At 45.3% G+C, this 25,181-nt stretch overlaps 1 protein-coding gene across 5 annotated transcripts in view; it reads left to right on the forward strand.

The window, feature by feature from the left end:
* RALGAPA2 (Ral GTPase activating protein catalytic subunit alpha 2) overlaps positions 1-25,181 on the forward strand; it is a 1,781,019-nt gene that overhangs the window by 968,281 nt on the left and 787,557 nt on the right. For all 5 annotated transcript variants that reach the window (XM_086927515.1, XM_086927511.1, XM_086927512.1 and 2 more), the window contains 2 exons: positions 1,623-1,681; positions 23,556-23,664. In XM_086927515.1, the coding sequence (XP_086783641.1) occupies positions 1,623-1,681; positions 23,556-23,664 (168 nt within the window). The remainder of the gene's footprint in view (positions 1-1,622; positions 1,682-23,555; positions 23,665-25,181) is intronic.

Consider the following 25,181-nt stretch of genomic DNA (forward strand, 5'->3'; position numbering starts at 1 on the left):
GGATTTAGCTTGTTTAAATGACTGTTGAACGTTCTGTGGTTTTCCAACACATTAGTATTACAATGTCTTAACCATCCACCACCTAGCACTTGCCAGGATCTGAACCCCATCCTGGCCTTGATATGGGCAGTTGTATGATTAACTACCAGCAGTAACTATACACACGTACACACACGCAGTGACCCAGGTCAAGTATGGATGTATATTGCTACCATCTTTCACATAAAAATTGTAAAAATGTGCGCAAGAGAAAGAAGGAGCTTGTCAAATTGACAAAGAGGAAATCATTCTAGTTCTTTTCAATGAACAGGCTTTTTTTCTGATGGATACCTTTTCCTGCAGATTCGTCAACTTACAATTGATCACCTTATGAATATCATTCATGTGCCAGGCTGGATCCGGGCAACTTCCCCAGCAATAGAAGGCAAAAGGCAACTTCCTCATTTCAGGTCTCAACACTGAGAAACATTTAATAAAATAGCCTCCAAAGAGCACGGCCAAGATGGAGTCCAAGACATCGGCCTCGTGAAGCTTTTGAGTATCTGAAGTGTCTCTCCACTATGGAATAGGCTGCTACCCTTAGGCATGAGGATAGTGAGAGTGCAGAAATGGTGGAGACAAAAAATTGAAAGCTGTATGTGTCACTACAAGATCTGTCCTCCTGGCCGCCATCTCGTAGTAGACTATAACCACACATGGAGGAGAAGGCTCACTTGCAGTGAAGTGATGGTTTTCAGGAGGTATGCAGCCACTCTTGCCATGTGGAGCACATGCTGATGTGTTCCGTTGTGACAATATCTGAGATTTATAGCTTAGTTGTTTTAGAAGCGGGGAATGTTTTATCAGAAGTGGAAGTCATCTTTCCAGTGCGCTACTTGGTTGTTCTTGGCAAACTGTGAAAGCGACACCCATTAAACATCCCTCAATAGATACTATAGAAAAATGGGAAGAAATAGAAACATTTTCACACCGAGGAAGCCCTATGGAAAACCAATAAAGGATGAGGACGGCAAGTCTCAATTTGTATATGACACTATTGAGAATTATTATCCCTGCAGTTAGAGAACTTCAAAATAACCTGCAGATTAAGCAGAGGTGTGACCACCATAAAATATCACATATGTTTTGTTATGATGTAGCCTTTCCTACAGTAGATGATACTTGCTGCTGGATTATCCCGAATGTTTCTTACCACTCTGTTAGCAGGGATATAATTGACTTAGGATCCTGTGGACAATTGGCTCTAGTTGTACACAAGACTGTGCCAATGTTGGTGATAATAAATGCATTAGGTCAAAACCAAATCATCTTTTAAGCCTTTGACACTAAGCAGTGGAAGGCGTTTTCAATTAACCTATGCTATTTCAACTGGTAATCTGCTAAAGTGATTGACAGAGGTATTCATTATCTGCAGTGTTACCACAAAGTAAATACCTGTGACACTACATAGTCTGTTGCTACTATTGGGAAATGTTGTTTTACTATTATGTATTGATGAATTGTTCTTGCTCTAATAATAGTTTACTATTCAGTATTTTATGTTGCCATTTTCCATTCTTGAAATGTCAATATTTATTACAATTTGAAATTCTTGCTTACTAATTACATTTATTCTTTTGTAGTTTTATCTCATAAATATTTTACTGAAGAATGCAAGAGAAGAGCCAACTCAAAATGCAAGGTATGACATTTGTTTGCAGAACTTGCCATGTGACGCATGCAGTTTTGAGGTATAAAAAAATATCTATAAGTGTCACACAGTCACTACTTAGAATATTATATTAGACTTGTAGACACATCAGAATAAAACATCTAGAATGTTTAAAGCACATCACTTTTCTACTGCCAGTGCAAGAAGGAAGACCGCTACTTATTCCTGAAGTCTAAACGTCTTTATTCTAAAACATATTGTTTATACGTTCTCTTTTATGTTCAATTTTTAAATAACGAACCTGAATTTAAAAAATCTACGAAGGACTCAAGTGAGCCTGTTTGAAGGTATAATTTGGTACTTTTTGTTAGTAATGGCTTTCGGTTCTGATTATTATCTGGATCACTCATCCTGTGAATAAAAATGTTTTCCATTTGCCCTCAAGCCGATTAAAGAGGGACTGATAATGGGAACAGAACATGCCTAAAATTTCATAAATTAGCAGTGGAAGGTGAACAAACGAAAATGGGGTATGTCTCACCCAAACTACTTTCGCTCTTCTCTTATCTGTGCTTCCACTTTCTTTTGTTAGTGTATAGCTTATGGGCATACTCCCACCATCCACTGATAGGGTTGGAATAATTCAGTTGTTTTTCAAAGCTTTTTGTTTTGTTAATAAAACAAAATGGCATATCTGTAATGAGATCTTGGTATGGCTGTGCCATTTTCAAATTCCTAATCTTCCATCATTGACAGTGGTTTTATGGGAGCTAATCCATGGAGTTATTTCACTGTAAGCAGCTTGAGCAGTCAAGGAGTTCTGCCTCAACGGGCATCAGAGGTTTTTTAATTGAACGTGGAAATTGGGGTTAATGAAATGTTTGGTTTTATGTTAATTTTGAGATTTGTGCAGCTTCTACTGTTATATGTTTCCTGCATGGCGCATTGTAGTTTTCCATATGTTAGCCTAACTGTGCACATTGTAGGCCCCTATTTTCCTTTTGCGCGCGTTACTATATAAACATGCTTGCCTTCGTGCCACATTGAACTTTCACATGGAACCTGCATGTTTTCACGTTCTGTTCTTTTCCTGGGATTGAGTACTACCTAAAAAGGTCAAACAACAATGTCCCTTGTTAATCGTTTAGGTAAGACACTAGCACCTAGACATAACACAAGAATACAGCTATTGTTTTTGTGTACAAATATTTTATCATATAGATGAGTACATGAGCTACATACAGACACATGGACCGAGAGTTATGAGACAAGAGCACTGTGTCTTCTGAGATGTAGAGCGTCCGTATGTGTATGCTAAGGTACAGGGTCTGCTGATAATCCCAGAGATCTTTCATATAATCACTTAGCTTTAATAGAAGGGGAGGGGAAGTTAGGATACTCTGCCCTATACAATTACATGTTTTTTTATGGTATATTGTTTATTAATCATGCTGATAGTGTTTTTACTATTCATTTGTTTCTTAATTGTGGCTTGTAAACTGCATTTAATAGCACAATAGTTTGAATAACTATTCTAAACTTTCCTCGTGTCTCCTTTTAAGGCCGAGCCTAGGCAGGGTGCATGCGCTGTCTGCAAGACCTTTTTTTATCTCCTCTATCGGCATGCTCGTGAATTGCCATTTAGAAATACAGGGGTTTTATTGGTGCATTGGGTCTGATTCTCCCGCCTTTGCGTGCTTGGGTCACACCCAGGCGATTTCACTCATTGTTTGCTTGCGTTAGCCATCTCAACACGTCTGTGGTTCCTCCTGGTCATCCTGATCTGCCTTTTTATTTTGTAGGCTATCAACATTATATTAGGCTTTCAGGCCGTTTCACAGAGCAATGCTCTGTTCGGCACCTGCAAAGTAGCGATTTCTGTCCGGTAGCTGTTGAGCTATGCCAATAGCTCTAACTCAAAAAAATGCAAGACCTATTGCATTTCTAATGCTTGTTATCTCATTGTGGACCAGTACGAGTGAGAGAGCGAAAGGGTGTGCCCTGTTACGGTGATCCCTGAGAGCGTCAAGTGTTGTATTCTGGGGTGCCAATTCACTTGTTTCTCTGGTATGGTTAGGAGGGCAGATGAGGAACTATAGCTAGTCAGACTCAACCTCATAGACACTGGGGTTGTATGGTGACTCAGTCCCTACATACTGATATTCTATGGTCCCAAGCACAGTTCTGTTCCAGAGCAAAATCGCTGCAACACTGCAGTTGCAAAGACACTGGAAAACTTTCATTTCGGTTTTACCATTGATAGAATTATTGGTTCCTATGGACTGAGAGTCACTGAATCGGTGTTCTTTGTTTTTCTCAGGACCAAAACTTATTAGGCAATATATGCCTTGAAGTCAGGCGCATTACGGTGTGCAGACCCATGACAAAGCATCTGAGGATGAAACTGTTCAAGGGAGGGCAGAAAGGGGATGAATGTCAAAGACATGTTGGAAAATATTATACTCCCAGGAGGGTATTTCATGGGGAAAATGGTCAGGGAACCTCAGCGTAAGCAGTACAATATAAGTGTTACACTATTTAAGGGATGAGAATGACAGCATTAGGAATTTGGGCCTGACTTGGAAGATAGTAATCCTATTACTTCAAAGTGTTGAGGCAGGCAACAGTGCACCCCAGCAAGAGGTGCACTGGCTCCTACCCACAGTGTATGCCTTTAACTGCATGTCTGTTGCTGAAGGTGGCGTTGTTGTGTGGAAAATGAGATGAATTATTACCAGGTACACCCTATTGATTCCTTTGTTGCTTAAACTTCTGAAAAAATGATGTGTTGGAGGTAGAGTCTTATACTGCTTGCTTGAGGTCCAGCCTCACTATTAGTCTAGTCCAGGATTATCTGGGAAGACATCAACTCTCAATCTAGTTTGCTTAGCTGGGTCCTCTGGTGAGGCATCTGTGCTCTTAGCAGACATGGGCTTGTGCTTACTTTCAGGAAGTGTTAAAGATGTATCATCCCCATTTCACTAAAGCATTTCTGGATCATCAGCAAAGAGACAGAGTTGCAGCATGTAAGCCTAATGTCTTTAAAGGCTGTACAGAGTTTTATTGCATGGAAACTTTAGAAGACTTATCCGATTTGAAGATCATGTGACCAACCGCACCCCTCAAACATGTATTCTTAGGGAATGGATGCTGGCATGTCCTCTAAGGTGAATTAGCTTAAATGTGAGCCTAAATAGTGCAGGAGCTTTAAAGACATAAAATCATTTTACTCCTTGCCTGATATACACCGGGGGGAAGGGAAGAAGGACCTTCACTGCCTGTCTGCCATATACCGGAAAAGAGATGGAATAAAGGGCCTTCACTGAAGCCCTACAGTAAATTAGTCAGGAGAGGAAACTAAGGCTTTCAGGGCAGGCACACACATACAGTGTATGTTATATCAGTCGCTTGTATAGTGCGCAGCACAGGCCTACAATCAAGAGAGGGCAGGGAAGATAGGACAGAAACTCCAGAACACAAAAATGGAGTTAGTAAAACGCAAGCAAAGTACCTTGGTAAGAAGACTGTATTCCACAAATGCCTTGTATCTCATTAGACAGAGCAATAGACCATTGTGCTTAGTCTTAGCAGAAGAGAGAAAGTTGAAATTTGGTGTTCAAGTTATGGATGATACAGCTAATCATAAATACTTCATTTGAGTGTTTTTTCATTTGAATTCAGTAGTGTAAGTAAACTTTGCCTGTTTTTTGGTTTCGGTATTTTTTATTTTTAAACTTAAAGTGGTACAGTTGTCATACACAATTCAAAAAATATCTCAAGACTTTCATTGCATTCCCATTAACCAATAACATTAGAAAAATAATAATAAAGGACACACATCTGTTCAGCAACAAATGGGGAGCAGGCCTGAGGCATGGGGACAGTGCAATAGTGCAAATACTCAGTTCTCAGCTGTATCCTGTCTTCCTGCATTTGACTTCAGAAAATACTGTAGCTCTCCAGATTGAGTAAAACTGTACTCTTTTTATTTGTATTGCACTCTCGGTCTTGCTGGGAACAGCAATGCAGCTGTCATACCTTTAGCTATCACCTCTTTTTTGATTTTATTCAGTGCCTGTTTTTTCTGTAGAATCTTTCTGCTGAGATCCAGAAACACTTTAACTTTCAGTCCCTGTAGACAATGCTACGATTTCCGAACCACTGCTCTCATCATTCGCTTCAGCTGTGCCGGCTGGAATGCTTAAACAACATTGTGCCCATTTCATGTGATCCAGAAGACCCTTTGTGAACTGTCGTATGACTCGGGCAACATCTAATTGAGTGGAGGATCCTGCAAGTCCATCCCAAGCAACTCTTTTATTGGAAGTGTAAAGTGGCCCTCCCAGCATTCTCCAATGTTTCTACTTCGGTTTCCGGTCGGTCAGTGGCTTCCATAGCACACTGCTGAAAACATTCTCAGTGTGTGATTTCAGCTTTTATGTTGTTCCTGTCATCTTTGATCGCTCAAGTCAAGTTAAAATTTGTATAGCGCACTACTCACTCGGAGGGTCTCAAGGCGCTTGAGTTGGGGGAGGGGTTGTTACTTATCAAATAGCCAGGTTTTGAGTTGTTTTCTGAAGGAGAGGTGGTTCTGTGTAAGGCGGAGGTTGGTGGGGAGAGAGTTCCAGGTTTTGGCCGCCAGGTAGGACAAAGATCTTCCTCCCATGGTTGTTTTACGGATACGTGGAATCGAGGCGAGGGCTTGATTGGACGATCGTAGTTGGCGGGTGGGGGTGTAAAAGGTCAGGCGCGTGTTGAGGTATTTGGGTCCTAGGTCATAGAGGGCTTTGTGTGCGTGGGTGAGAAGACGGAACGTTATTCTGTTGTTGACGGGGAGCCAATGAAGGTCTCTCAGGTGACCGGAAATGTGGTCGTGGCGGGGTATGTCTAGGATGAGTCTGGCGGAGGCGTTCTGAATGCGTTGGAGTTTTTTCTGTAATTTGGCTGTGGTTCCAGCGTAGAGGGTGTTTCCGTAGTCCAGTCGGCTTGTGACAAGTGCTTGAGTGACAGTCTTTCTTGTTTCGGAGGGGATCCAACGGAAGATCTTTTTGAGCATGCGTAGGATGTTAAAAGCATGATGATGAGATGGCGTTGACTTGTCTGGTCATCGAGAGGGAGGAGTCTAGAATGAATCCCAGGTTGCGAGCATGGTCCGTAGGTTTGGGCGCGCTTCCCAGGGCTGATGGCCACCATGAGTCGTCCCAAGCGGAGGGTGATGATCCTAGGATGAGGACTTCCGTCTTGTCTGAATTTAGTTTTAGGCGGCTGTTCTTCATCCATTCGGTTAAGTCTTTCATCTCTTCGTGTAGGTTGGTTTTGGCGGTGTTTGGGTCTTTGGTAAGGGAGAGGATCAGCTGTGTGTCGTCAGCGTAGGAGATGATATTGAGGTTGTGTTGGCGTGCGATGGATGCAAGGGGGCTCATGTAGACGTTGAAGAGAGTGGGACTGAGCGAGGAGCCTTGGGGATCGCCGCAGAATATTTCGGTGGCCTCTGATCTGAAGGGGGGGGAGGCGGACTCTCTGGGTTCTTCCAGTGAGGAACGATATGATCCAATCCAATGCTTTTCCTTGTATTCCGATGTTGTTGAGGCGTTGTACAAGGGTGCTATTACAGACCGTGTCAAACGCTGCGGAGAGGTCCAGGAGGATGAGGGCAGCCGTTTCCCCGTTGTCGAGTAGTGATCGGATGTCGTCTGTGGCTGCGATGGAGGCGGTCTCGGTGCTGTGTTTGGCTCAGAAACCGGACTGTGAGGAGTTGAGGGAGCCGTTGGACTCGAGGAAGGCGGCGAGCTGATTGTTGACGGCCTTCTCTATGACTTTGGCGGGGAAAGGGAGGAGCGAGATGGGGCGGTAGTTCTTAAGTTCAGTGGGGTCTGCTGTAGATTTCTTCAGGAGGGCACTGAGTTCGGCATGTTTCCAGTTTTCCGGGAAGGTAGCAGTGTTGAGGGAGCAGTTGATGATATTCCGGAGGTGGGGTGCGATGATGGAGTCGGCCTTGTTGAAGATGTAGTAGGGGCATGGGTCGGTTGGTGATCCGGAGTGAATGGAGTTCATCAAGCCTATGGTGTATTCGGTGCTGATCGGGTTCCAGGCGTCAAGAGTGGTGGTGGGGGGCTTCAGTTCGGTGGTAAGGGGGGTGGACTGGTCGCCGAAGCTGTTATGTATGTCAGCGATTTTACTGTGGAAGAACGAGGCTAGAGAGTCGCAGAGGCCTTGAGAGGAAGTGATGCCGTTGGTCTCGGCACTGGGGTTGGTAAGCTCTTTGACGATGCTGAAGAGTTCCTTGCTGTTGTGGGCGTTGTTGTCGAGTCGCTCCTTGAAAACTGATTTCTTGGTGGATCGGATCAGCTGGTGGTGTTTGCGGGTGGCCTCTTTGAGGGCGGTCATGTTGTCTGTGTTTGGGTTTTTTCGCCAGGCTTTCTCGAGGGTGCAGCAGTTTTTTGGGGAGTTCTTGAGGTCGTCATTGAACCAAGAGGCTTTTTTGCTACGTGGCTTGTTGTGCTGCTTTTTCAGGGGCGCTAATTCGTCGGCGCAGTGGGTGATCCATTGTGCGAGATTGATGGCTGCTTGATTAGGGTCCGATGATTTAGCGAGAGGGTTTTGGTTTAGCGATGTGGTGAGCTGGTCGGTGGTAAGTTTGTTCTAGTTCCTGCGGGGGACTTGTTGTGGGTGGTGGTGGGTCATGGTCTTTCTGAAGTTGAAATGTACGCAGCTGTGGTCCGTCCAGTGGAGTCCTGTGGCGTGAATGAAGTAGACGTGCTTGCTGGAGGAGAAGATCGGGTCAAGCGTGTGTCCGGCGTAGTGGGTGGGGGTATTCACCAGTTGTTTGAGTCCGAGATTGGAGAGGTTGTCCAGAAGGGTGATGGTATTGCTGTTGTTGTTCTTTTCCAGGTGGAAGTTGAGGTCCCCTAGGAGAATGTAGTCCTCGGAGGGGAGGGCGTGTGGGCTGATGAAGTCAGTGATGTCTTCGCAGAATTTTGTGCGGGGTCCTGGTGGTCTGTAGATGAGGGTGCCTCTAAGTGTGGTTTTGGGGTCGGTGTCTATCTGGAAGTGGAGGGGTTCGGCGGCTGTGAGGGTGTCGTCGGAGCTGGTCGTGATGTGGATGGTTTTCTTGTGGACAATGGCGATGCCTCCTCCTGTTTGGTTGATGCGATCCTTTCGGATGATCTTGTAACCGTCCGGGATGGCTATGGCGATGTCGGGCGCTGATAAGGTGTTCATCCAAGTTTCGGGTGTTGAGTAGGATGCATTTCAGGTGGTTGTTGTCGGAGCTCTGTTTGGCGTTTGTGGCTATGGTGTGGGTCTTGAAGCAGTCGAATTTGCAGGTTTGGCAGGTGAAGGGTCCATGGGTGCGTCCTGGGGCGGCTACGTGACAGTCGGGGAGACGGCCGGTGTTGAGTGCAGAGAGTGTTGCGGCGTCGTCGTACGTTAGGCGGGTGGAGTGGATATTGCGGGGGGCAGGGGGTCTGGTGCTGGGCGCGGACTAGCCACTATTCCCTCTCTTTCGATTACTAGTTCTTTGACTTCCTCCAACACACCATCCATAACTGAGATCTAGGTTTGAGAATGGGTTTTTGACAGTTGTAGGTTCCTGATCACTACCAAACGCATCATGTGCTTATTTTGTAAAAAAAAGTAAATTCCAGGACCCTTCTCTATGGACTACTACAGATTGCACCACCCATTGTCCCTGCAAGCAGTACCACTGCTAGTACCAACACAACTATTAGACACCCCACTCCTACAAGTGTGACAATTCAGATTATTCCAGACCACACAGGTATAAAAATGGTGTAGGTAGCAGGTATTATTCATATTTAACATATATTGAATTGTCAGAAAACTGTTGAGCTCATCTCAAAATTAGACACACAGCGCCACCATGTAGTGGGCTGTCATAAGAGCTAGTGGTGAAAATAAAGTGCTGATTCGAAGCACCAGAATCCACTGGTTCAAATTAAGCACTGAAAAGCATTTACAGGTCTCTAGGTCTTCACCTCCGCCATCTGCAGCCAGGACTAATTTGAAGCTACCTGGCCTGTGTTTGAAAAACGTATATTTTGTCTCTTGGTTTCCCCTGTTTAGCTTCCTTCAGGAACACTCCACTGAGGTTTTGTCTCTCCATTGAATGCCCAGTTGAACAACTCAATTCTCAGTGACTCAGTTGGGGATTTGGGTTCTCTCCAGCACAAGCTGCTGCTCATCCTTGCTGGGCATCACTCTGCTGACGCTTGTCCTTACCTGACCAGTGCAATAAGTATCCGCTCCTCCAATACGGACACCCTCCTTCTTACTTTGTGGTGCCTCTGTGGTATTGCTGACAGGGGTGTCTTCACATTTGCAATACCATCCATCGGAGGGCTCTCTGCCATCGCCTCTTCCCGCTAGTGTTCTGGGCGATGTAGTGAGACCTCTGAATCTGGCATCACTGCCATCTTTAGTTTGGATGCTGTTTGCTGTGGAGGGATAATCTTTGCTGGATTAATCACTCGTATATGGGTCTCCCTGTTCCAGAGGTCTTCACCCAGGTGGGCCTCCACTAGCAGCACGCTGTGCGAGGCCTTCAGCCAATTCTCTGCTGGAAGCTAACCCACACTGCACACTGCCTTCCACACTCAGCGTAAGTTGACAAACCCACCATTTGCAGCGAGCCCCTCTCTGTGAACAGTTTGGCCAAATGTCCTGGGAGTAAGTAGGGACAAGTTCTCTTTTGGAATATTAACCAGGAGTTTCCCCTTCCGTACCCAATCTCCAATTCAATTAAGCACTTACTGATGTCTTGCTTGGGACCTGGTCCAAGTCCAACACAGGAGTTCCTGGGAACAGGACATTTGCCTACCTCCACCTTTCCGCTCCAGGGCACCCCAAATTCCTCATAGAACACCCTACCCTGGAGAGCTTAGCTGTCCAAGCCTCCACTTCACAGGCAAATCCTGGCACAGTCCCACCCACTCCACTAGGTTGGGAATCCAAGAAGCTGGCAATTTTCTCAAGAACATGTTTTCTTCCACCAGCATGGCATGGATATCCGTGAATACCTCATGACATTGTGGCTGCTGTTCCTATGCCCTGTGGGATACGGTTGCTCAGGTGCTGCCAACGGTCCCGTTAGAGGCCGATTCTGTTGCCCACGGGAGGAATGTGGCTAAGTTCACCATTAGATGTGAACTAGACACCACTACCTCACTAGGCAGAGTGATTTCATCAATCGTGTCCCTGCAGCTCCTCGTTTGATTGAGGACTACTGGCTTTTCTGGGGATGTCGAGACATCACTCATTGACATGCCCTTTGGCTCCTGTCTCTTTGATGACGAGGTGGATTTGGCGCTGGAGTACTTTATTGGGCAGTAGAGCTGCACCCAGGTCCATGGGCCTTTCTATGGCCTGCATCACCCTCAATCCACCTTCTGCTCCTTTCATGGTCACGGAAGGGGCATACAGCCGCCTCCTTACCCACTCATTGACCACTGCTCGCAACATTTCCAGTCTCTGCGTTACCCTGGATGCAGTACCTACTGGCCCCATGGGTAGGGTGGCCTGCCGTCTGGCCAGTCCTCCACTACACCAGCAGCTGCAGCCTCAAAACTCTCCTAGTCTTCCCTTTTACCATCATATGCACCCAGTGGGTGGCAGGATTAGCCATCACCTGCCCCATTGGTAGTCAATAATATCGGAAAAGTGGATTTTGCAGGTTGTCCAAAGACGCTACTCCCTCTCCTTTGAGACTACCTCACCCTACCTCACCCTCCATGCCACCTACTGTAGTGTAGTTCCTATATTCCCAATAGGCTCTGCGCATTGGAATAATATATCCTATATATGTGACGTAGGACTTATGTCTACTAGGTCTCTATCGAATATATTAGACTTAATTGTGAGTGCCAGCTAGCTCAGAGGTCACTAGAAACTTTCTCGAATAAACAAGAAGGGATTAGTTCCTGACAACCGCATAAACATGACAACTTTGTTTCCCCAGGATAAAACGGATCTTCAGAGTGGTGGAAATAATAGATAGATCTTTTACTCAGTCAATCGTGCATGCTTCGTTTCATCAGAGGTGCAGAGAAATAGAGAGACAGGCGTTTTCAATAAAAAGTATTTATTGAACAGTCTTCTTTCTCTTGCAAGTAAAGTGAACTTCTACAATCATAATACTGGTTGCAAAGTATAATGCATACAGCAAGAAGAGTATTATAAAATAATACTGTAAATGCATGGTATGGTTTCTAAGCCATAAAATACATAGAATACACACATTAAATAAATAAGGACTAAAAGTACTCAACTGGTGCTTCTAAAATGCCTCGATGTACCTAACCAAAGTCTAGTACGAGGGAAGAAGCAAGTGTGGTGTAGCATACGTTTTTAGTTTCTTTTTGCCAAGAATCTATCCAAGATTTCTCTTAGGTTCTAATCAGCTCCGTACCTTGGTTTAGAATAAAGGAGGTCTGGTATCTCTCTGTCTGAGGACTCGATTTCCCAACAACCCGCAAGGGTAGCTTGGAAACACTGGAGCTGGATTCCTCGGCAAGAGAAAAGACAGCATCTCTCTCAGTGCGTCTGCTGGAGGGTCGGCTTCTTTAGCACTTGCTGCAACGAGATGCGTCGGGCAAGTAGATAGTCGAACTGCTCCAAACCACTGTGCGTTTGCTAGGGCAAGTGTGGGCATATTTATACCTTAAAGGTGCCGAGTTTGACGTAAGGTTGGACATAATAACGTCATCAAAGAGTCTCAGTTCTTTGAAAACTCATGAGTTCTTGGATAAATCAATATTCAGCAAGGGGAAGTCCCTGACTGCTGAAGGCGAGTTTTCTAAGAAATCGTTGGGTATTTTCCGAACAAGTGGAAGTAGCCATGCCGTATTTGGACTGCATGAGCTGTGCCTAAATATGGTTATGATTTCTATGCCTATATAAGGATAGGGTGAATTATACCTATATAAGGGCATGAATTGGGAAAAGTACACTAGGGTCCTAATATGCTATACAACACTACTAACGACAGCCTGACTGAGGACCACCTATCTTTTCTACACCAGGAAGTGGTGGCTCTTTTGTCCAAAGGAGCCATAGAGAGAGTGCAGATGCCCGATGTGGGTCGTGGAATATTCTCTTTCTTGGCCACTTGTACCTCTGGCCCACATTGCCGAGTAATCTGCTGCTCTAGTTATCAACTCCAGTCTTATCGGTGTCCCAAGTTCCACAATCACTGTGCCCATTTCAGATTTGCCAGAGTGGCATCTGGCTGGCATCTGGCTGGAGTCCTGGATTGTCTCAGAGCCCAAGTGGCGATGGTGCAGCACTACCTATCTTCAGTCACTAAGTGGTGCAGAAGACTTTGCATATCCTCAATAAATGCTACGAATTGTAAACCTGAACGATACTGGAAGCTACTTACCTTCGGTAATGCCTTGTCTGGAAGAGACTATCTAGTTGCGGATTCCTTTCCTTAGAATATATCCAGGCGTCGGACTGGAGCAGGACATTTTTCAGGAGCAGTGTTCCTGCTTGCCGGAAGGTGGTATTGTTCAGCTCCTTGTGGCATCGCCAGCATTATCCCCGGCGGAAGTGACATGCGTTGTGCCTACATAGGCACAACCCCAGCGCTCAGACGTCAGTTTCTTTTCGTGACTTTCCACTCCAGGAGCGGGAAGCCACAAAGTACACTGACCACTGGTGAATGAAACTAGGGCCCTGAAAAGGGAATATCACTGTACCTATAAATCTGTCCCCAGAGCGTGGAGGATGGGTGGGCCGGTAAGGAATCTGCGGCTAGATCGAGTCTCTACCAGATAAGCAGTTACCGAAGGCAAGTAACTTGTTCATCTGATAGAGACTTCTAGCCGCAGATTCCTTACGTTTGAATAAATCCCCAAGAAATGCCTCTCCTAAGGAGGGTCTGTGTACACGATTTAGACCAGAAAGTCCTGCAGGTGCAAACTGGGAAAGTGCCTGCCCTGATGGACCTGACTGTCCAGGCAGTAGTGCTTGGTAAACCTGTGGAGTGAGGTTCACATTGCTGTCTCACAGATGTCCAGGTCTGGAACTATGTGTGCTAACACAGTTGTCACAGTTTTTGCTTTACTGGAACAAGCATGTAAACCCTCTGGGGGTTGCTTCCTGGCAAATGCATAGCAGATCCTAATGCAGAGAATAATCCATCAGGAAATGGTACGTTTCTGCACAGCCTTTCCTTTCTTGGCTACAAATATCCCTCAAATAGCTGATCATCCACCTGGAACGGTTTTGTGCGGTCAAGGTAGAACGAGAACGCTCTTTTTGAGTCCAGCTGACAAAAGGGTGCCTCTGAAAAGGGATCAGGTGTGACTTTGGCACATTCATAGTGAACTCCAGTGAGTGATGATGGTCTGCCATTGTCTGGAGGTGGAAGACAACTGGCTATGGTGAGCTCACCTTTAACAGCCAATCGTTGAGATAGGTGAAAACTGGTATCCCTGATCTCCGCAAATGAGCTGCAACCACCACAGTCACCTAGGTGAACACCCCAGGGGTGCTGGTAATGCCAAATGGGAACACTGCAAACTGAAAGTGCTTGTGGCCGACGGCGAACCGCAGGTAACATCTGTGAGCAGTTAGGACGGTAATGTGGAGGTATAGGTCAAGCAAGTCTAACACTACCATCCAGTCTCACGGATCCAGGGCAGACAGGGCTTAAGCAACAGGGCACAGGCTCTGGCCTCTAAGGAATGCCTCCAGCTGGTCCCGGGATTGGCGTTGGATGCGTATGGGGATGGCACCTCCAAAAATATCAGCAATGGAGCTGGGGAAGGTCAAGGTGACTGGACTGGCGTTGGCTCAAATCAGTCCATGGATCCAATGGGCTAGATTGGCACCAGGGCCTAACCCACCAGTGGGAAACCAATAGGGGGCCTCTCTTGATTCTTCGGTGATGAAGGGCGCACTACAGGGGACAGGCTGTCCAAATATGAGGTGCATGACCTCATGAAACTCACGGAGTTCCAATCAAGGAAACTCTGGGAGGTGCAGAGACAGACCTGACAGTCTCAACCGGGGAGCCAGACTTAGAATGCAGATGTCCACTTTGGTCCAAGTGTTCACGAACAACCTCACCGCTATGCGGTACTACAGCAAACAGTACGGAGTGGATATGTGGACCTTTGTCAAGAGGTCCTGCATCTCTGGGCATGGCAAGAACAGCAAGGCATCCCCCTGGTGATTTAATATTTGGCAGGCTCTCTGAACGCCAGAGAATACGAGCTCAGCTACAGATGCCTTGTGGATCAAGAGAAGCATCTCCACCTGGAAGTGGTGCAAGGTCTTTTTCTTCAGTAGGGAGAGCCTTAGTTAGATCTGTTTGCCACCGAAGAGAATGCGCAGTGTCAGCAGATCTGCGCACTGGAGTTTCCAAAGCGACTCATTTGGAGACGCTTTTCATCTCAAGTGCAGCTCAGGCCTCCTGTACACCTTTCTGCCCATACCACTTCTGCCCATATTTCTCAAGAGGATCAGGAACGACCCGGCCCAAGTCATCCATTTGGCTCCGATTGGGCACAGAGAGTCTGGTATCTCGAGCTGGTGCGCATGGCCATCGGTCCTCCGATCAGGCTGCCTCTTCGGGAGGATCTTCTCTTGTAGCAGCATGGGAGGGTTTCCACTTGAACCTGTCAACGCTCTGCTTTCTTGCGTGGAGATTGAGCAGCAACAGTTGACTGCTTTCGACCTTCCTACCGAAGTCTATGATGTTATCTTGGCATCCAGGCGTCACTCCTCCAAGGCATTTTATGGCTGTCATTGGGCAAGATTTGTGGCATGGTGTACAGAAAGACAAATTGATCCCCTTTCTGCCCCCATTCTCAATTTCTCCATTTGTTCCTTTCCGTTGCCCAGCATGGTTCTGCTCTGGTCACTCTTAAGGGGTTTCTCTATACCATTTCAAATGTTATGTGGTTGCCTGATCAGCCAGCCCTCTTCAAATCCTCTATTGTAAATTGTTTTTTTGAAAGGTTTACAACTTTTGATTCCACCTTCTCTCTTTATCATGGCCCGATGGGACCTCAGTCTCGTCCTCACTTTCCTTATGTGCACTCCCTGAGAGCGTTTGCACAATTGTCCATGGTTCTTTACCATCAGAACGGCCTTCCTGCTGGCATGGAGCGTCAGTGAGCTTCAGATCTTATAATCCAGGCCTCCTTATCTTAACATCTACCCAGGCAAACAGATGCTTCGTACGAGAGCTTCCTTTCTTCCAAAGTGGTCAAACCATTTAACATAGGCCAGACCATTACTATGCCTACTTTTTACGCTCCGCCTCAGCCCTGCAAAGAAGAGGAGTGACTTTACCTTCTGTACCCCAAAAAAGTGTTGTTGTTCTACCTTGATCCCACGAGCATTCAGGGTGGACGACCAACTGTTCATGGGGTATGTTGGAGCAAAGAAGGGATGGGCCATACATAAAAGGACTATCTTATGATGGATCATACTCTTTATCAAAATCTCCAACGCACTGGCTAAAAAACAACCCCCTGGGGGTTTGCCTGCTCATTCCATTAGACCTAAAGCTGCATCAACTGTTAGCTTGCAGAGCACCAGTCCTGGACATCTGCCAGGCAGCAATGTGCACGCATTTATCAAACCCTACTGCCTGGACAGTCAGGTCTGTAGGGATGGGCACTTTGCCCGTTCAGTCATGCAGGACTTTCTCTTGTGAAATTGTTCTGCATACCCACCTCCAAGCAGGTATTGCTTGGGTATCTATTCTAAGGACAGGAATCTACAGCTAAAAGTCTCTATTTGATGAACAAGTTACTTGCCTTCGGTAACACCTTATTTGGTAGGGAGACTATCTACCCGCAGATTCCTTACAGACCTACCCATCATCCCCTCTCTGCGAACGGATTTCTAGGGACAGGGCTTTTCCCTTTCAGGACCCTAGTTTTCCACATCAATTGTCGGTGTACTTTGTGGCTCCACGCTTCTGGTGTTGAAAGTGGTGAAAAGTAACTGACGTCTATGTTTTTTATTCCCTTTCGAAATTACCAGTCATTGTCAAAAAAACTAAATCAACCGGAAGGACACTTCTTTTTCTTTCTTCCCCTGTAGAATTAATATTGTTTTTCAATGTAGACCAGTGCAACCTTCTCAGTCAGTTTTTAAACATTCTTCCACATTTTCTCTTGAAATTGGGAGGGGGGGCGAGCGGGACATACTGTGACTTGAGGAGGGCATGATACTGAACCAACTGATATTACTGGCTTTGAAACTGTTTTACCAATGGTCTGAGCACACTAGTGACACCAAGCAGAGCATGGGTTGAGATTGGCGATTGACACCAGGTCAGACTATGGTGCTGCAACCCCCAAATATTTGACAACGGAAATAGGTGCATTGTCTAAGTGGGTTTGGTTTTGAAGTCTGGGTCCATTTGGTTATCTGGATGTTTCTGCAGCTAATGGTAGGCTGAGTAAGATGGCCTTCTTCTTTCACAAGGGATCCTCCCATGCTAGGCCTGCAATAAAATTCCCCAGAAAGTTCTAATAAAAACAATTGTGCTTAATAAATGCTGCCAAAGAATAGCACAAAAGACAAAATGCATCTCCTCATTGTGCGCATACACCCAGGGCGAAGAAACGATTATGGAAACCCAAGAGAAAACCACAAGGCGGTTCTAAAGTAGAAACATTGAAGCAGAGGACTCACTGGGAAATTGGAATAACAAATTGTGAAGAATAAGTCTGCTGTGGATAATAGAAGCAAGGAGTTGTCCAATGTCCCACAAGCGTAAGAAGAACAAGAAGTCAGAGAGGACTTTGCCCCGTCCGTTGAAGTCCTCCGACAAGATCAGGGAACATCTGCATTCTAAGTCTGGCTCCCCGGTTGAGACTGTCAGGTCTGTCTCTGCACCTCCCAGAGTTTCCTTGATTGGAACTCCGTGAGTTTCATGAGGTCATGCACCTCATATTTGGACAGCCTGTCCCCTGTAGTGCGCCCTTCATCACCGAAGAATCAAGAGAGGCCCCCTATTGGTTTCCCACTGGTGGGTTAGGCCCTGGTGCCAATCTAGCCCATTGGATCCATGGACTGATTTGAGCCAACGCCAGTCCAGTCACCTTGACCTTCCCCAGCTCCATTGCTGATATTTTTGGAGGTGCCATCCCCATACGCATCCAACGCCAATCCCGGAACCAGCTGGAGGCATTCCTTAGAGGCCAGAGCCTGTGCCCTGTTGCTTAAGCCCTGTCTGCCCTGGATCCGTGAGACTGGATGGTAGTGTTAGACTTGCTTGACCTATACCTCCACATTACCGTCCTAACTGCTCACAGATGTTACCTGCGGTTCGCCGTCGGCCACAAGCACTTTCAGTTTGCAGTGTTCCCCTTTGGCATTACCAGCACCCCTGGGGTGTTCACCTAGGTGACTGTGGTGGTTGCAGCTCATTTGCGGAGATCAAGGATACCAGTTTTCACCTATCTCAACGATTGGCTGTTAAAGGTGAGCTCACCATAGCCAGTTGTCTTCCACCTCCAGACAATGGCAGACCATCAACACTCACTGGAGTTCACTATAAATGTGCCACAGTCACACCTGATCCCTTTTCAGAGGCACCCTTTTGTCAGCTGGACTCAAAAAGAGCGTTCTCGTTCTACCTTGACCGCACAAAACCGTTCCAGGTGGATGATCAGCTATTTGAGGGATATCTGTAGCCAAGAAAGGGAAGGCTGTGCAGAAACGTACCATCTCCTGATGGATTATTCTCTGCATTAAGATCTGCTATGCATTTGCCAGGAAGCAACCCCCAGAGGGTTTACATGCTTGTTCCAGTAAAGCAAAAACTGTGACAACTGTGTTAGCACACATAGTTCCAGACCTGGACATCTGTGAGACAGCAATGTGAACCTCACTCCACAGGTTTACCAAGCACTACTGCCTGGACAGTCAGGTCCATCAGGGCAGGCACTTTCCCAGTTTGCACCTGCAGGACTTTCTGGTCTAAATCGTGTACACAGACCCTCCTTAGGAGAGGCATTTCTTGGGGATTTATTCTAACGTAAGGAATCTGCGGCTTGAAGTCTCTATCAGATGAACAAGTTACTTGCCTTCGGTAACTGCTTATCTGGTAGAGACTCGATCTAGCCGCAGATTCCTTACCGGCCCCCCCATCCTCCACGCTCTGGGAACAGATTTATAGGTACAGTGATATTCCCTTTTCAGGGCCCTGGTTTCATTCACCAGTGGTCAGTGTACTTTGTGGCCTCCCGCTCCTGGAGTGGAAAGTCACGAAAAGAAACTGACGTCTGAGCGCTGGGGTTGTGCCTATGTAGGCACAACGCATGTCACTTCCGCCGGGGATAATGCTGGCGATGCCACAAGGAGCTGAACAATACCACCTTCCGGCAAGCAGGAACACTGCTCCTGGAAAAATGTCCTGCTCCAGTCCGACACCTGGATATATTCTAAGGAAAGGAATCCGCAACTAGATAGTCTCTTCCAGACAAGGCATTACCGAAGGTAAGTAGCTTCCAGTATCGTTCAGGTTTACAATTGGTAGCATTTATTGAGGATATGCAAAGTCTTCTGCACCACTTAGTGACTGAAGATAGGTAGTGCAGCACCATCGCCACTTGGGCTCTGAGACAATCCAGGACTCCAGCCAGATGCCACTCTGGCAAATCTGAAATGGGCACAGTGATTGTGGAACTTGGGACACCGATAAGACTGGAGTTGATAACTAGAGCAGCAGTTAACTCAGCAATGGGGGCAAGAGGTACAAGTGGCCAAGAAAGAGAATATTCCAGTAGTTATCTGCATTTCGTTTGGTCTCACAGCCAGGTAAATAATGTATATGCGAGCCTTAGCCTGACTGTGGTCGATCTGTAAGAGGGTGTAACATTTGTTTGGAATCCCTCCACAGCCATCCTCATTGAGGATGTGCTGTGGAGAATCTGTCAAGCAGGCACAGTGATTTGCTCTTGAGTTGATTACTGTGAGTCTGAGGTCATTGTCTGTTGTTACAAAGCCGGCACACACTGCTCCACTAAGCATTGTGCTTTGAGAGCCTTATGCTGCTTCCTGTATACTGTACTGCTAGTTTTACTACAATTTTTTGTTCAATAAAAAAATAATTTCAATTTAGCTGGGAATGCCAGCTGATATGCCTTCTGAGCCTTTAAGTTTATTTGAGGCTTCTGAATCAGGATTATTGCTTCACTAACCATGGTAGATGAGAGATAAAGTATTTCAGGTAATCAAATATTGGATTTTCGTTAAACAGGTCAGTTTTTAATGTGCTCAAAGCAGTCAAGATATATTTAAATGTTCTCTATTTTTCCACTTCAACATTGTAGTATTATGTGGCTGCAGAGAAAATCTCAGAATTACATAAAACTGGCATTCGTCATCTAATTGGATACTCTATTTAAATTGATAAAAAGGAGATATTCATATTGAACTAATGAAATGTGCTTATACTGTTGGTAGTACAGAACCTTAAGCATTTCTGTTTGATCCAAGTTACCCGCATGCTTTAAAGTCTTTCGTTTTCTTAATATTCCTGCTGGTATATCTGCTGCGATACCCTTCTCCTGGATCCGCCTCACTGAAAGATGTCAGGAGCGAACATTACTGCAATCCCAGCTCTTTTGAGTGTCATCATGAACTTGAATCTGAAAATCAATATTTGAGACAATGAGGGCGCTGCGAGTGGCACGATTGATAGAATCAGCTTTAGCCCTTCCTTCGGTTGCGAGTTCCATGCTGAGAATCTGATCAAAAACAGCTCCCTGGTCGCAGGGCGCTGATCACAGACAATCACGGCCCATTGATTGATGGGAGCTCAGCGGCGCCCGTTAAGGTGCACAGACTCTTTCCACCCAGTCTACCACCAGCTCCGCGGATCCAGGTGATTTCATGGCCAGTTAGCCACTGCTGATGGGGGTAGCTCGTTACACAGACTGATTGGGGAGGCAGGAGGTGGAGGGGTGACCCATCGAGTGTGGGAACAGATTCAAATCTCAGTTCTCTCTGTTTGTTTTATTTCGTTATTTTTTTTATAAAGTGCTACGTGTCACCATTTAGTGACTTCAATTGCAGTATTTACAGGCATAGTGCCACTATGATTTGTACTCGAAGATGTAAGCAGTGATGTAGAAATGTGCAAGCATGCGTTTCTAAAGTTCTTAGATAGCACACTATTGTAAATGGTGGTATGTAAAGATGGTAGAAGAATACCTTGTGGTTCACGGCTTGAGCGGTTGACCTCGAAGCTGGGGAACCTGGTTCTACTCTCGGCAGGGACACTTAACATCCTGTGATTCTGGGCAACTCACGTAATCTCTCTGTGCAGGACAAAATGAATGTGTCCGTGTGTAACGTAACTGGTGGTGTTCATGTAAAGCGCTCTGATACCTTTGGTTCAGGTTTGCTCCATATAAACTCCCAAATGTTTTTTTTATTTTAAACTGTTACATATTCATTATTAAGTCGTTTCTCGAAGCCCACTCCAAGGTCTGGGGTCTTAATCAGTAGTGGTGGGGGGAAAATTCCGCTTTAAGGTGATTTCTGCAGAATACCCTGACATCTCTGCCGCTCTCTGAATGGTGCCCGTTGATTGTGTTCCTACCCCATGTCAGCCAAGCATGGACGATTTGTGCGAACCTCCAAGACACAACACACAATAAGGCGAGTTGTCGGAAAAGCAGAACACCTGAATGATCACTGGAGATTGTGTCCTGGACCTCCATTGTCATTTTGTGCTTAAAGCAACTCTTTGTTTATTTGGGTCATGGCAGAATCCACCTGGATATGAGCAGGTGACATTTAAAACCCCCAATTGGGGGGGGGGAGGGAGACTGGAGTCCCAGCCCAGGAGGAGACATTGTGGGGTTTTAAGTGCACTGCCGCCCCAGCACAGGTAACTTTTGGAAGCTGGGGGTGGTGTGCTGATCAACTTCGAGACCCACCCACCCACCCAAACCGAGAAACAGCATTGTCGCAGTGCAGGATGGCAGGTAAGGCGTCTAAGAAGGGGTACATTTGTTGGTAAGGAGGCAAACCGGCAGGGCGGTGTGCAGGAGGAAAGACACTCACCTGGGAATGCCTTATGGCAGGGTGAGTAGGCCCGAAGGAGGGAGCAAGTGGAGACAGCACTTGCAGTCCAGACCCTCCGAATGGCAGGGCACAAAAATGGACTAACAAGGTAGCAAGTTGGAGCCTAACTCCAGGGAGAGGCTACAATCCCATGCAATCAGCGTGAAAATCAACAGGGAACTTTATGACCCCATAAAACGGCATGTATGATGGCCTGAACAAACTAAGAGGTCTCACAAGCATGGCAAGCATATAACAGATCGTGATTGTGATATGTCAGAATTATGACTTGTCACGTGATTTAAGAGCAAAAATGATTTATGACTGCCAAATGGATTAATTAATGAACTGTCATGTCTATGATTTATGAGCTTGTCAAAATGATTTGACATCCTGTGACGTCGATTCATGGCCTGGTCATTTCGGGCTATGACCATGGTACTGTAACGCAAAAAGTAAGTCATACATGTTATGCAAAATAGACTGCGACCAACATGTACAACAAGAAACAAGACGCACATTTGCTTGTGTGTAAAGAATGACATGCATGGTAGTTTTGGGAGTAGGCCTAGTGCGGGGGTTATGGAAATGGAGGACGGTGTTTACCTTTTTATCGAACACGATTTCACAGCACTAAATAAAGAATGAAGAATTTGAACAGTGAATGAAGGAACGGCTGTACTTAATGAATACTCCTAAATCACTGTTTGTAGGGATTTACCATACATTGCAAGATTCACATGCATGTTTACTAAAGGCAGTGGCTGGAATAAGCACATTTCTTATGTATGAACTGGGAACACCTACAAATCTGGAAGGTGTGCAGGGGAAGTGGTTTCTGTGCTGGAAACAAACATCCCTATGAAGAAACCATGCATCTAAATAATCGATGCACAGTGGAACACGTGGAAATGTGTGCCCATTACTGTACGATTCAGAAAAGGGGGTGGTGATGAACAGAGTGTCTGAATTAACCCCTTCGACGCTCATGACGAGCTCAGCTCGTCATGAGGTACACCTCTCGTACACTCATGCCGAGCTGAGCTCGTCATGAACAATGGGTTTTACAGATTTTCAGCGCAGGGGGGGAAAATCATAAGAGTTGATGGTGTTAAGCAGACCACTCTTACCCAGTCCAAAGATCAGGGCTTGATCCATCACCGTTATTTATCTCACTGCATCATCCCAGCTCAGAACCTGGCTATATGCAAATCAGTCTGTCCCTGGCCCAGTGCATCATGGGAACAGGGCAGTCTAAACTGCCAAGCCAATTCTTCACCAGAAAGGAGACAAGCTACCGGGGACCGGTTTCTGGCATTTCATCCTTCTTCGGCCCGGCTTGCTTGAATCCTGATGATGCAGTGAGAAAGGGACTCATGTCTGAGTATACCCTGCCACACCTATAGTGGCCAAAAACGATTCAGAAAAGGGGGTGGTGATGAACAGAGTGCCTGAATTAAGCAGACCACTCTTACCCAGTCCAAAGATCAGGGCTTGATCCATCACCGTTATTTATCTCACTGCATCATCACATTACTGTACAGCATGTGGAACTATTTATGCATGTTAGTGCTCACGAAAATGAGACTTGTACGTTTACTTTGGTTCTGTTGAAATTCTGAGAACTCTACACAAGTCAGCAGTTTGCTCCTAATTTAGTAGTAACCCAGGAGTGAAAATATTTGACTTTGTTTTAAAGCATTTGTGAATAAGGCTGTATGCATTTCTATTGTCGTTTTAATGAAACGCATCTTTTCCAATTAAGAGAATAGTTAACCCACAGCAGCCATTCTGGAATGCTTTACATAAAGAGACAATGTTTGTTTTTTTGTTTGTGAAGGTGCATTGCTGTTTGCTCCCTTGGACTCTGGGTATGTGAAGAACTGATTCAGTGTACGAACCACCCCCAAGTCAAGGACGCCATAAATGTAATTGGAGTAACACTTAAGGTATGTTTCTTTTTAGAAGCTGTGCAGTTGTTCTTGCTGTTTGTACATTGTATATGTTTTGCGTCTCTCCTGCTCTCCATTCTGCAAAAATTGGTAAATTAACCTGCCAAAAAGCAAAATTTAATAGGAAAAGCCTGTACTTGAGTTTTTTTCATGTTGAGATGATTGAAGAGTCCAGAGCTCTAGAGGGAAATTCAAGCACAATCGCAAAGAATTAGCACAGGACAACATTTACTGAATTTCTTGAAAATAGTAGAGGCGGAGTCTGAAAAATATTCATACCTCTTCACTTTTGCAGTCAATTTCCTAAATTTCAGGAGTTTGAAAACCTTTCCAAGAGTATTCCTGGGTATGTTATGTGAATTTCGGATTAACTCCCATGCAGCACCAGTTCTGCATGTGTAAGTGCATAAATGCCTTTAGATTAACATCATTTAATTTTTACATTTATTCCCTTCTGAGAAATATGTTTGCCTTGGGGAAAAAAACCTATTCTAACACCCCTCCAATATTGAAGATGCTCCTTCCCCATTTCCACCCTGGAAATTGATTTACTTGTGCCCTTGATAGGCGTACGTATGTGACTTTTTCTAGAGAGCGCTCACTAATCTTCCCAAATTTTCCAGGGGATACCCACCATGAAATGTCCATTACTCACTACTGGTAGGAGATTTAGTTATGTGTTCTATTACAACATAATGAGATAATACAAACCATGATTCAATTTTTGAATATGTGTCTCCTTTCCACTTAAACTTAAACAGTTTAATAAACTCAACATCAATTATGATCAGTCAATCAATCAAGTATCTTATAAGCGTGACGACTCACCCATAAGTGTCTCAAGGCGCTGGGGGGAGTAGGGAGAGTTGACTAATAGTTCCTAAAGGAACATGAATAATTACCAAATTGCGTTTTAGTAGGATTACTTGTCGTTGGATTGTCCAAGAAAGATGTTCATAAGTGATCCTACCTTTCGTATGCACAATAATTGTTGGATGTACAAGACCATAATTAGCCGATTGTCACTAATGTAATATTAATAACACCATGTGTAACACCTTTCTCTGCTTTGCTCCTTAAAGCAGTGAGTAAAAAAAGATCTTATTTATGTTTTATACGTAAGTGTACACAATTAATGGAAGTGATTGAAATCAAGCAATAAATCAAGATTTCTAACTTTTTGATTTGTGTTCTGGGCAGGAAACTATTATTTAAATGATGTTGGTGTCTATGATGGCTCTGAATATTGATAGATTTTACCTGTATTCCAGTTACCATTCCCTGAGCAAATAAACCATCTATCTGACTGAAGTAGCAGTTGGTAGCTGAGACAGAGAGAATAACCGCTAAATGACATTTTTGCACTTATTCGTGCAAGTTTGATAAGCAACTGACCAATACTAACTGGTTTGAAGCCCTGTCAGTTATAACTTTTCTCTTTATAGTCGAATTGCAACTGTCTTTGGATCTGGTTTTTATCTAGCACACCTGCAAAGAATACCTGATCATGTTCA

Source organism: Lissotriton vulgaris, chromosome 6 (assembly GCF_964263255.1).
Source record: "Lissotriton vulgaris chromosome 6, aLisVul1.2, whole genome shotgun sequence".
NCBI classification, from domain to species: Eukaryota; Metazoa; Chordata; class Amphibia; order Caudata; family Salamandridae; genus Lissotriton; species Lissotriton vulgaris.